General features: G+C 43.7%; 2 protein-coding genes across 2 annotated transcripts; one reads left to right on the top strand and one right to left on the bottom strand.

Moving 5' to 3' along the window:
- The first annotated feature begins 648 nt into the window (after nucleotides 1–648).
- Nucleotides 649–2584, top strand: LOC122132595 (receptor expression-enhancing protein 5-like). The gene is made up of 4 exons (XM_042707265.1): nucleotides 649–761; nucleotides 1009–1147; nucleotides 1654–1822; nucleotides 2202–2584. The coding sequence occupies exons 1-4, from the start codon at nucleotides 664–666 to the stop codon at nucleotides 2249–2251; spliced, it is 456 nt and encodes a 151-aa protein (XP_042563199.1). The 5' UTR covers nucleotides 649–663; the 3' UTR covers nucleotides 2252–2584.
- Nucleotides 2585–3860: 1276 nt separating this feature from the next.
- On the bottom strand, nucleotides 3861–11688 carry LOC122132594 (chromodomain-helicase-DNA-binding protein 1-like). The gene is made up of 8 exons (XM_042707264.1): nucleotides 11523–11688; nucleotides 10838–11122; nucleotides 9560–9691; nucleotides 8270–8448; nucleotides 7972–8071; nucleotides 7709–7760; nucleotides 6983–7265; nucleotides 3861–5691 (listed from the first exon to the last, which is right to left on the bottom strand). The coding sequence occupies exons 3-8, from the start codon at nucleotides 9689–9691 to the stop codon at nucleotides 5337–5339; spliced, it is 1101 nt and encodes a 366-aa protein (XP_042563198.1). The 5' UTR covers nucleotides 10838–11122; nucleotides 11523–11688; the 3' UTR covers nucleotides 3861–5336.
- Nucleotides 11689–11755: the final 67 nt, after the last annotated feature.

Genomic DNA, 11755 nt, shown 5'->3' with positions numbered 1-11755 from the left:
GTGACATACAGTAGCGCGCAGATGTCGTAGTGTTAGGCCTCGTGGTCGGCCTCACCTTTCTTTGCCTATGAGAATGAAGTCTGGAATTCATGCAGATAATAACAGTACAGATGTCAGAAGTCACAGGAAGTTGTAGCAGACTTGTGGCATAGGCCAACGTCACCAGTTTTGTTCAGTCTCCACTGGCTTACAGTCATTTCAGGAATATTTCTTGGAAACACTAAATGGAGCATGTCAATCGATAGAGTAATATTGCACCATCAGTGCTTTGCCCTGCCCTCTTCGTATGGGCTAATTGGTCTGTAGGCCTACACCCAAGGTGATACACCTTTCACACATTATATCCTGAACTAATTACAAAAGCATTTGAGATACATACATATTAAATAGAATGTAAGGATAATGTATTCCCAAGTATGTTAATGTTAATTCATTTTCTTCTAGTAGTCTATACGGAATCAGATACAAAAAAAGTCGGCTGTAATGGCGAAACGACTGCTGTAGAATTGTAGTGATTAAGGCAGTCTGTAGTTACTCAAGAGTATGTACAAAGCACAGAAAATACAGGGTTACCAGACCACGAGAAGGCGAGTGACTCATCTGTGTCAGTTGTGACCACAGCTTCACTGGTAGTTGGTTCCACATGGTTCCACATGCTTCCACATGCTCCTTAGTGTTCAAGTAGACGTCAGTGCTTACCCCGTCTGTCTGCGTAAAGGTCATTGGGACAGCCTGGTGTGCCCCACTCTCATAGTGAAGCTGTGAGTCAGGGTCTAGGCACTGATAAGCTTGTCAAGGATAAGATCCTGAAATTGTTAGCCATTTCTTAGGCCTTGAACTGGTGAGGTTGTACACTTGTGTGTTGTTGTTCAGTTTATAACACCAGAGAAGTACACTGTCTCTACCTTGTATGGTATCCACTTAATCAGGTTTTGTAAGTAATTACATTGTCTCAACACGCTTATTTCCCTGTATGGTATCCACTTAATCAGGTTTTGTCACTTTCAGGATCAAAGCAATTGAAAGTGCAACCAAGGATGATGACACAAAATGGCTGACCTACTGGGTGGTGTATGGCGTGTTCAGTGTGGCTGAGTTCTTTGCTGATATCTTCCTGTCCTGGTTCCCCTTCTACTATATGTTCAAGGTAAAAGAGGCAAATATTTGACTTCGGTATGTTAAAGTTCAGTGTGTCTTATTGAAAACTGCTTCAGAGAAAGACAAGCTTATATTACAAATACATGCTACTCAAACAATAAGATCAAATAACGTATATGTTTAATGTAGTTTGTTGACTATGTAGTTGACAACATTAAAAGCAGCATTTTACTTATTCTATTTTATACTATGCTGTATATTTCCCACCATTTTCTTTCTAGGATAAACAAATGTTCGTTTTAAGAAGTATTTTTGGAGAAGCACTGTGGTGAAAACTGAACAATGCTTTGTTTGTTGCCAGCCAACCACAGGCCCAACCCCATGCCCATTCTGTTGCGTAGCCTTATCAGAAAGTCCATGGCAAACTCGTTCCCCCTCAAACCACCAGGGTTGAATCTAATAGTGCTGTGTACATGGGAGTGCTGAATTTTAACAGTGTTTTCTGGAACAGGAATGAACCATGTTTTTATTCTGTATTTTCTGTACCGTTTGCAGGGTGCTTTCTTGGTGTGGTGCATGGCCCCTACCCCCTCCAATGGCTCCGTCTTGATTTACACGCGTATCGTTCGTCCCATCTTCCTGAAGAATGAGGCAAGGATCGACAGCGCCATGAAGGATATCAAAGACAAGGCAACTGAAGCAGCCGACAAGTTCAAAGATGAGGGTAAGGGGATGCACTCCGTTGGCATGCCGTGGCCGTTTGCATGAGCATTGTTTTAAATCGATTTGTTTTGTGTACGTTTATGTTTTGTAATGATTTGTGCATTTTTTCTAATATTTAACCCTTTGTTCAGTCATTAAATGAGCACAATACCATTTTTGTGTTGCTGGCCAACGCATTTTTTCTATCAGACAGAAATCAGTCATCTTACCATACATTACACACCTGTACTTCTATTACATATTACATCGGTGTCTGTAATCCCATTCTTCATTGCATTTTTACCTTTGCATGAAGACATTTTGCTTAGATGACTTAGTTCTAAAAACTTAAACCACTTGTTACATTTAGTGTGTAAACACAGATTTGCTTCTTTTCACAGCCAAGAGAGCCACAGCCAACATCATGTTTGAAGAGAAGAAGAGCGACTAAGGAAATGCTTTGAGCGGAGCTCATATCAACAGTTGGAAACCCGGGGAGTGTCTGTCACACACCTTAATAAATGTTGCCTTGAAGTTTTTATTTTAAATGTTTATTTTATAAAGCAACTGGAGGATAGCTTTTGGTCTTGCGCACTTCTCCTGTCTGTGAAAGTCGAAGCAAATAGACTGAAGCATTGTAACTAATTTAAAGCCTTTTGGTTGCTGTCAAATGTCAGCAAGACAGCTTCACAACCTTTAAATTGTATATCCTAATGCTGAACGTCACTTTTGTTGGTTCACTTGCTGTGCTTAAAATATCGAAATAAAACCAGAGGTGGTCGAACCGGGTCACTACTTAATAATTTTGAGGTAACATGTTATCACTGTTTCCATCAAAGCAGCTACAGATTGTCTTTCTCAAATCACGAAACCTAATGTCTGTTAGCATCACCATGAGTTTTTCTCTTCGTACACAGACCGTTAATATCCATTGCAGGGTTCTCTACTCAAACACCATTTTCAGACTGTCGAAGTCTAACTGACTTACAAAGTCTCACATTCCAGAATATTCTTTTGTGTCTTTTTTTTTATACCGTAGATGTGGTGGACTGGACAATGTACCCCACAGTAGTTACATTACTTCGAAAAAAACGCAAAAGTATTGATAAAAAAATATTGCAAGGTAACGCAAAAGTATTGAAAGGGAACGCAAAATTTGCTCATTAAAAAAAAATGATCACCACAATGCCCATTGGCTCTGTGTTCTGAGTCTATTTGGCAGAATTAAGGTCAAGCTGAAAACTGAGCCAGTGAGGTGAAGGTGGAAACTATATTTTTGAGTAACGTCCCTGGAGGAAGTGATCGTTGTACCAGAATTTGTCAAACAAATGAATGGGCGTGTCTTTAGGGGACATCACATTTGGACGCTTGCCCATTCAAATCACTGGCACACAATGCTTGTTATTCTCGGATAAGTTGTCGGACCTTTCTGCAGAATACATGTCAGTGTACCAATGGAAACATAGTTAGTACTGTAGTCTTTAGATCATCCTTAACTTTTACTACTTTAACAGCAATCTTTAGTCTAGCTGTGTCTAAAAACAAATCTCTGCCTGACTTGCAACAAATTCATCTTTCTGTATAAACTGACACACACACACACACACATACAAACACAACAACATTTCCACTTTCATTGGGAGAATGAATGTTACAAGTCATGACATCCCAATTAACCAAGCACCAAGATACATTTGCTGAAAACCTAAAGGATTCAAAATGTCGATTTTGCCATTACAGAAATCATATGATCAAAACTACATATGCTTTAGCATGAGATTTCAACACTTTCTGCAGCCAGTGGCATGTATTTAAGGGCAAACATCCTGCTGTCTACACAGATGGGTGATGTCAACAAGGCCTATATGGCATGTCAGCGGTCACCCCAAACGATTGGCCATGCGTTCATGAAATGCCCTCTTTTTTTGCCAGAAATGTTTCCACACGGGCTACTTGAACATAGATAAATGCATCTTTCTTTATCTAAACCTGCCACAAATCCAGGAGGGAAACATTCTAAAGTGGAACTTTCACGTACACAACTCCAGATTACAAGTGAGAACAGTGATTCGAGTTTAATGACTTTATAAACAATTATATAAAACAATATCTTTTAAAAATCCATGCATTTTTTCAGTGTAAATTCAATTTGAAATATAGAGAAAACCTATATACATCAGTGTGTACTGTAACAGCATTTGACTTGCTTGGGCAGTCTGCCAGAAATACACTTGGGCTGCATAGAAGATTTTACATTATTGCCTACAATTATGTATAAAAAAATAAAGAACAAAACCGGAAGGAAAAGGAAAAAAGTCCATAAAAATGTTCTAGTTTATTTGAGATCATATAAGTGCCTCTATCTACGATAGACCCTTACACTTTATCACATGATGCTTTAAAACGTGAGGTTTGCCATCTGCTTACTGACATATCCACAACTCAGAATCAACCAAACACTAGACGTTAACCAAACATAAACATAAACAAAAACAAGACCCCCCCCCCCAGAGGAATAACACAAATGGAATAGACTCCCCCCACCCCCCTAGTTCCCGAGTTACATTCTAAATAGAATAATTACCATTAACTGTCATAACAATAACTTGATCATTAATTCTTACAGTCGACAAAAAGCCTGAGTTGATGGGGAAAAAGTAGAGTCAAAATAACGACAAACTGAAAAAGCCTGAGAGAAAAGCCCATTTGATTTTACTTTTATACAATAATTTACAGTAGTACAATTTGTGTGAAAACAGGACATTTTTCAGATGTGCACAAAAAAAAATCCAGGTTATTTTACATTTGAAACAGAATTAAATACTTCAAGCATGATGCAAAAGGAAAAACAAAGAAGAATCATGGGCAAGGTGGTCACAGAGACACTGTTGACGAGGTACTTTGGAAGGTGAACCCAAGTCCTTCAGACTGCTTTAGAAAAAGACCCTTCGAACCCACACTTGACACGCATGATAACAGGATGATACTTTGCGCTACTTTTTCAAACGTGTCTGAACACTTTTTAAATAAGCCACGAACCACATTGACTGAGTGATGAGCCAATGCCAGGATCCAGTGTTGGTTGATGGGTAGCACTCAGGTCATTTTTGTCCAAGTAAAAAAAAAAGGAAAAAAGTTCATTTATAAAAATAATAATTAAAAAAGGGAAAAACTATGCCGCAGCCTTTGCGAAACAGTGCAGCATTGCTCTTAAATACAAAAATATGTCTGTGCCCCCCTCCCCCCATCCAAAACCCCGTCACTCCTCGGCTTTAACACCGAGACACCCGTCAGAGAGAGAAAGAGAGAGAGAGAGAGAGAGAGAGGGAGAGAGAGAGAGAAAAGAAAGAAAGAAAGAAAGAAAGAGAGAAGGCGTCCACACTGACCCCAGAGAGACGCAGTGCGAGCATGATCCAGCGTTTGGACAGTCCCATAAGGCATTTCCTGTGTTTCAGTTGTGTCTATGGCTGAGTGAGTCTGCAGCGAGTTTGTTCATTCTTTCTTCTTCTTCTTCCACTCCTCTCGCCGGAGGCTCATCATGTCTTGCGGCTGCTCCAGATCTGCTCGGGCGTGCTCTTGTGGTCGGACGAGTACTCGAAGGGCGAGCGGTGGCCCAGGGGCGAGCGCGAGTCATAGGGGGAGCGCTGGTCGCGGGGGGACCGGGGGCCACTGCCCGACGCCCTGTGGTCCGACTGCCAGTCCGAGTGGTAGCGGTAGTCGCGAGACGACTTGTGGTGGCTGCTGTAGTCGGAGCCCGAGCGGTGGTCCGACCGGTGATCGGAGTGGGACCGGTGATCGGAGTGCGACCGGTCCTTGGAGCCGCCCTCCACCCGGTGGTCTCGGCTGGACCGGTGGTCGTCCAGCTTTCTGTGCTTGCTGTCGCTGTAGTATCTGATGGAGAGGTGAAGGCAAACGGGTGAGAAACCAGCAGCTGCTTTGTGCTAATTTAAAATGGCTGATGCTAGCACAACTAAAACCATCCCACTGGCAGTAGCACAACATTGGGCAGTAGACACATGCTAAGCAAGCAAATGACTCCGTCAACAAACAAACTAATTTAAAAAAGCTAAGAGAGAAGTGTAAAAGGAACTGCAAACCACTTCATGTCGGCTAAATACATATTTAATTTTCACTTCCTTTCTAAGGTCACGTGATGCAAAGCCACATCCCTTCATTCAAACAGAGAGGACGCTCTAATGCAGGGGTCGGCAGCCCGCAGCTCCCAAACCACAGCTTTTCCTTTTGTTACATTGTACTCTCATAGTTGTAAGCTTAAAGTCATCCTCACATTATTCAATTGTAAAAATGAGTAGCCTATGAACAAAATGTATTTTAAAACATTTTTAAACACTTTGTAAAAACTAAAATGTGCGTCATATGCTACATCACGGCCTGGCACCCTCAGTGCTGACGTGCTGGTTTTCCCTAAGCTAGCCATGGCTTCAAAATCCACAAAAAAAACAAGTTTGTTCAGTTCAGAAAACTCAAGATAGATATACCCTCTCCTTGGGGAGCTTATCTTTGTTACTTGTATCATTTCATAAATGCCCCAAAACATTGCATTACTGTAATGGAAATGCAAAGTAAAAGTCCTAAATAATCCTAAATAGCCACAGTCTCCCTGTGGTAAAACACATGAATGAACACTCATTAGACTAATAGGCACTGGTACCTCGTTTAACAGGCTCAAAGATTGTTTTGTGTCTCCACAGACGATTATCCCTTCCCTTTCTGGCCCAAAGTTGCTCTTTAGATAGCAGTGGTAACGACCCCTGATCTCATGCCATCCGTTAAAGCAGCAATGCAGAGCTTTGGTCCAAAACTAGTAAGCTAACTACCTAAAAGCCATGCAAAAACCTTGCAAACAACACCAGCTGACACTGATAGAAGCCTGCCAACACACTAACTGGTGTCTTTTGGCAGTATAGCTGGCAATGTCATGCGTGTGAAAGCTTTTCTTCCACTTTTGCAGGGTGTTCCAGCCCGTTTAGACAGAACTACATAGGGCATATCCTGGATGGCTAGTGGGGAAGACACAGGTGTTTATCTGTCCTTCACATGTCTATATGCTATCAAAATGAATTTAAGGATGGAACCAAAACTAGCTGCCTATAAGACCATACCTCAAAAAGTGTCAAATTGTTGCATAGTGTTACGTTAAGTAGAAGCTTCTGTCGTGTACCTGCCGTCCTGCCGCTCCGAGCGGTACTGGTCTCTGTCCCGGTCCCGGTCCCTGTCTCGGTCTCTTTCTCGGTCCCTGTCTCGGAGGTCTTTGCCGTTGCTGAAGGAGGAGTAGGGTCTCTTGCGGGCGTCGCTGCCCTTCCTGTAGGGCTCGCTGGCGTGCCGCGGCTCCTTGCTCGGCTCGCTGGCGCTGTGGAGGCGCGAGGACGAGAGGTGGCGCTCCGAGCTGTAGCTGTCCCTGCTGCTGTCGTCCTGGTGCGAGTTGTCCTTTAACCTTTCGATGTCTGAGGGACAGAGGCAACACAACCTTAGTCAAACATGTACGGCACGTAGTGTTAGCAATGCACAGCTTTACAGCTGGAGACTGACCATAGAGAAGATTACAATGAAAAATAAGATCATATTTATTGTGTTGTTAAGATTGTGTTGATTAATTGTTCCGTTTAAATTTTTCTGTTTTAATACATATTCTTGATTTTATTAATTATTTGAATTGTATTTATTATTTATTTAAATTTTATATTATCCTATTTTTTTTTCTTTGACTTTAGCATTTCTATTACTTTCTTTTATTACTGTGTTTGATTGTTTAACCCTGTAAAGCACCTTGAGACTTCTTTGTATTTTAAAGTGTGCTATAGAAAATAAAATCCATTATTATTATATTGAGTTTTGGTTGGTAGAATTTGGTATGAGCATAGAAAAGAAACAAACAGAACAAACTTACCTGAGTGTTTAAAGCTTTGAGTATTTACAGTGCTAGTGTTCTGGTCCGCTGCCTGAAATGAAAACAATCGATTGTAACCTCTGTAAATCACTGCACATAACCTGGAGCACAAATGGAGCATTATCTTAGCAATAAAACCATAAAAAATCCATTAGTCTAACAGTCAAACATGCCCGATTTACAAAACCGTTAGGATTAAGACAGACGTCAGTGTCGAGGGCCAATAAAATAAACCATAAAAAAAATGGAACCGTTGCACTGACCTGAGCGTTCTCCTGTCTTTTCTTTATGGCATGCTTATACAACTTGTGCAATTTTCTTGCATCAAATTCAGTGAACTTTGACACAAATATCCAGAGGTTTCTGTAATGAAAAGAAGAAAATGTAGCCAAGGCAATTCCACTGGGGGCCCTATGGGACAGCTACCCCACCATAGGGCCCCAACAACCAACAGCCATAATAACACACTTTTCCTACTGCTTTCTAAAATTCAGTACATTATTATCGCTATGAGGGCATACGAATCCCTTGTGGCTTTCGCGCGTACAACAGGTGACATACTTCCTCCACTGCTTGATCTGCTCGGGGTTGGTGTACTCCTTCAGACACTCGGTGATGTGGTCTCCGATCTTGATGAGGCACTGCCGGGTGTGCTCCAGCTGCTCCCGCTCCGACAGGCCCTTCTCTGGCCGGTCCAGCTGCTTCAGGGCTGCCTTCACTGGCCGCATGCGCTCCTTACACTGGGACACAGACAGACACAGACAGTCAGGTACAGTCAGACACAGACAGAGACAGTCACGGACACAGACACAGACACAGACAGACACAGACAGAGTTAGACACAGACACAGACAGAGTCAGTCACAGACACAGACACAGACACAGACAGACACAGACAGACAGTCAGGTACAGTCAGACACAGACACAGACAGAGACAGTCACAGACACAGACAGAGTCAGACACAGACACAGTCAGACAGAGACAGAGACAGTCAGGTACAGTCAGACACAGACACAGACAGAGTCAGACACAGACACAGACAGACACAGTCAGACACAGACAGAGACAGTCACAGACACAGACAGAGTCAGTCACAGACAGAGTCAGACACAGACAGAGTCAGACACAGACACAGTCACAGACAGAGTCAGACACAGACAGACACAGTCAGACAGAGTCAGGCACAGACACAGACAGACACAGACAGAGTCAGACACAGACACAGACAGTCACAGACAGAAACAGGCACAGACACAGACACAGACAGAGTCAGACACAGACACAGACAGTCAGGTACAGACAGAGTCAGACACAGACAGAGTCAGACACAGACAGAGACAGTCACAGACACAGACAGAGTCAGACACAGACAGTCACAGACACAGACAGAGACAGAGACAGAGACAGAGACAGACACAGACACAGACACAGACACAGACAGTCACAGACACAGTCACAGTCACAGTCACAGACACAGACACAGACACAGGCAGTCACAGTCACGCACGTCAGTCACACCAGGAACACCCCCACCCTTCATAGCTCATCACACAGATAGGAGACATGGCTTCAAAACCAGAAGGTCAAAAGCACCCCTCTGTTAGCTATTCACATTGTGTAGCTTAGCATAATCGGCCGACGATACATTTGGATTAATTTCAGGAATATCCATGAGAATAGGGAAGCACACCAGTCATTGACTGAAATAGGGTCAACCTCAACTGCATTGCCCCATACTCTTGCCCAACTCTGCCCAAAAAAGAAGAAGAGAGAAACGGGGGGAGGGATGATGCTGCTGACGGAGGGGGGGGGGGGGGGTTGGGGCAGATAGGACGGAGGAGTCACTCACCACACTAAAGGTCTTCTGGTCCAGCTCCTCGGACTCCTCCGAGATGGGCACCGTCTCGCCCCCTGCAGTGATGTGGACCGGCGTGTCCGCCTTCTTCCCCTTCTCACGAACCTCCGCCTTCACCTCCACCATCTGTCAAATCAGTCACAGCATGAGCTACTGACTTGAAGCACACAGAAAACTCGCTCAACTGCCTGTCAGACACACACACACACACACATCAGCCGCGGGCTTCATGCTCTTTGCAGGCTCCATCATCTGTTAATCCTGTCAACCGGTCACACCAGCCAGTGACTTGTAATTCTGCTCAACAGCCTGGGTATCGGAGTAATACAGCTTGGGGGGAAAATACAGGAGGACCTGCTTGAGAGTTCAGAGTGAATTGTCCTCATCAGAGTATTGCTTCAACCATCACTTTCGTGGTGAAATGGTAAGCAGTGAAAAGGATGTGAAATTTTTCCAAATAGCACCGAACGACGCTCAAGCGTACCCAAATAAATGCACTGATCTTTTGCGGCTGTCTTCACATTTGGTCTGTTTTGCTGGTCCAAATCCGTTTATTCCCCCTCCCCTATCACATTACACTTTCTGGTTGAGAACCTTGGTGTGTTTATTTCTTTTATTTACCAATGTTGCTAAGCAACGATGCAAAGTAAGAGGGGACGAAAATGGGAAGCCAGAATGTTTTTTTTCTACATGTTATTGTTCATTTGGTTATTTCCGCTCTGCGATGAATGATGCTGGTTCCCAGAGCAGTTTTAAAGATATAGATTAGTGAGGTTTTCGCGGAGACATCTATGCGAGATGAATTTGCAGCTTGGCTTGCAGAGCACACATGCATACCCTCATCAAGCGTGAATTGCCATGTCAACCGTTAACCGTCCTCTAGTCTCTATTTTTAAGACTGTTAGCATTTTAGAAAATTGTATGTTAATGAATAATTTCACATTTAACGATTGATTTATTTATGGTGGAAGAATTTGGATCCACCCGATGTCATAGACAGCCGTTGCTCCCGGGTTTCAGATCGGATAGCCTTCACACCAAATACGAACTGGAGTTCAGGTGAACCGGACCCCAGAACCCCTCGGAGGGCAGCCTTGTTCACATCAACAAACTGAACCAAACAAACGGCTCAAGTGGACCCCGGCCCGCACCAGAACCTCTAGTGTGAAAGCACCCCGAGTCACCTAATGCACTCTCACTAGGACAGAGAATGAAAACAAAGAACGCAGTCAAAAAAAAAAAGCAGGGCAGTTGCCCTCGCGGGTAGCATACCTTCTCCAGAGGCGACTCCTCGACCCGAGTCACAGGCTCTGGGGGCTTGGCCTCCTTCTCCTTGGGTTCCCTCTTGTCTTTGCCGTCACGGCCGTCCTCCTTCTTCTCCCTCTTGATCTCTTTCTTCACCTCCCTCTCCTTCTCTTTCTCCTTCTCTTTCTCCTTCTCCTCTGGCTCTTTGGGGGTGAGGGGCTCAGGCTCGGAGTCGTCCTCCTCCTCCTCCACCTTGACGGCCACGGGTTCCGCCCGCCCCCTTCTGGTGGGGGGTTTCACCGGCGCCACTTCCTGTAGGGATGAGGGGAAATGAGGTCACATCCCAGTTCACCTAAATACACAGACTATACTATACTATCAGACATATCACTAATCTATATCTTTAAGCCAAACTGCTCTGGGAACAGCCATATCACTAATCTATATCATACAGGTCGTCAATAACAGACATATCACTAACCTATATCTTTAAATCAATAACAGACATATCACTAATCTATATCTTTAATCAATAACAGACATATCATTAACCTATATCTTTAATCAATAACAGACATGTCACTAATCTATATCTTTAAGCCAAACAGCTCTGGGAGCACAAATTACGCAGATCTCTTCAATGAGCTGGAAGACCCTTCCCACTGATTGTTTTAGAATCGGAGCACGCAGTGCTGGGTCCGTTTCAACTTACCCTTTCTTCCTCCTTGTCCTCCTCTTCCTCGGAGCTCTTGTCCGAGGGGGGCGCTGAGGATAGGCTGTTGACCGCCTCGTCCACCTTTACTGGCTTCACATTTTTGTTCTTCTTGCCCCTGGGTTTCCGCTTCCGAGAGTTGGCCTTAAAAACACAGGCAGCTCATTTACAGCAAGGTCAAGTCTTTATGAAGCTCAAACACAGGCAGGTCATTCACAGCTAGATCAAGTCTT

The sequence above is a fragment of the Clupea harengus genome, unplaced genomic scaffold (genome assembly GCF_900700415.2).
Source record: "Clupea harengus unplaced genomic scaffold, Ch_v2.0.2, whole genome shotgun sequence".
In the NCBI taxonomy this organism is placed as follows: Eukaryota; Metazoa; Chordata; class Actinopteri; order Clupeiformes; family Clupeidae; genus Clupea; species Clupea harengus.
The sequence above is the reverse complement of the archived record's forward strand: the minus strand, read 5'-3'. Positions and strand labels throughout refer to the sequence as shown.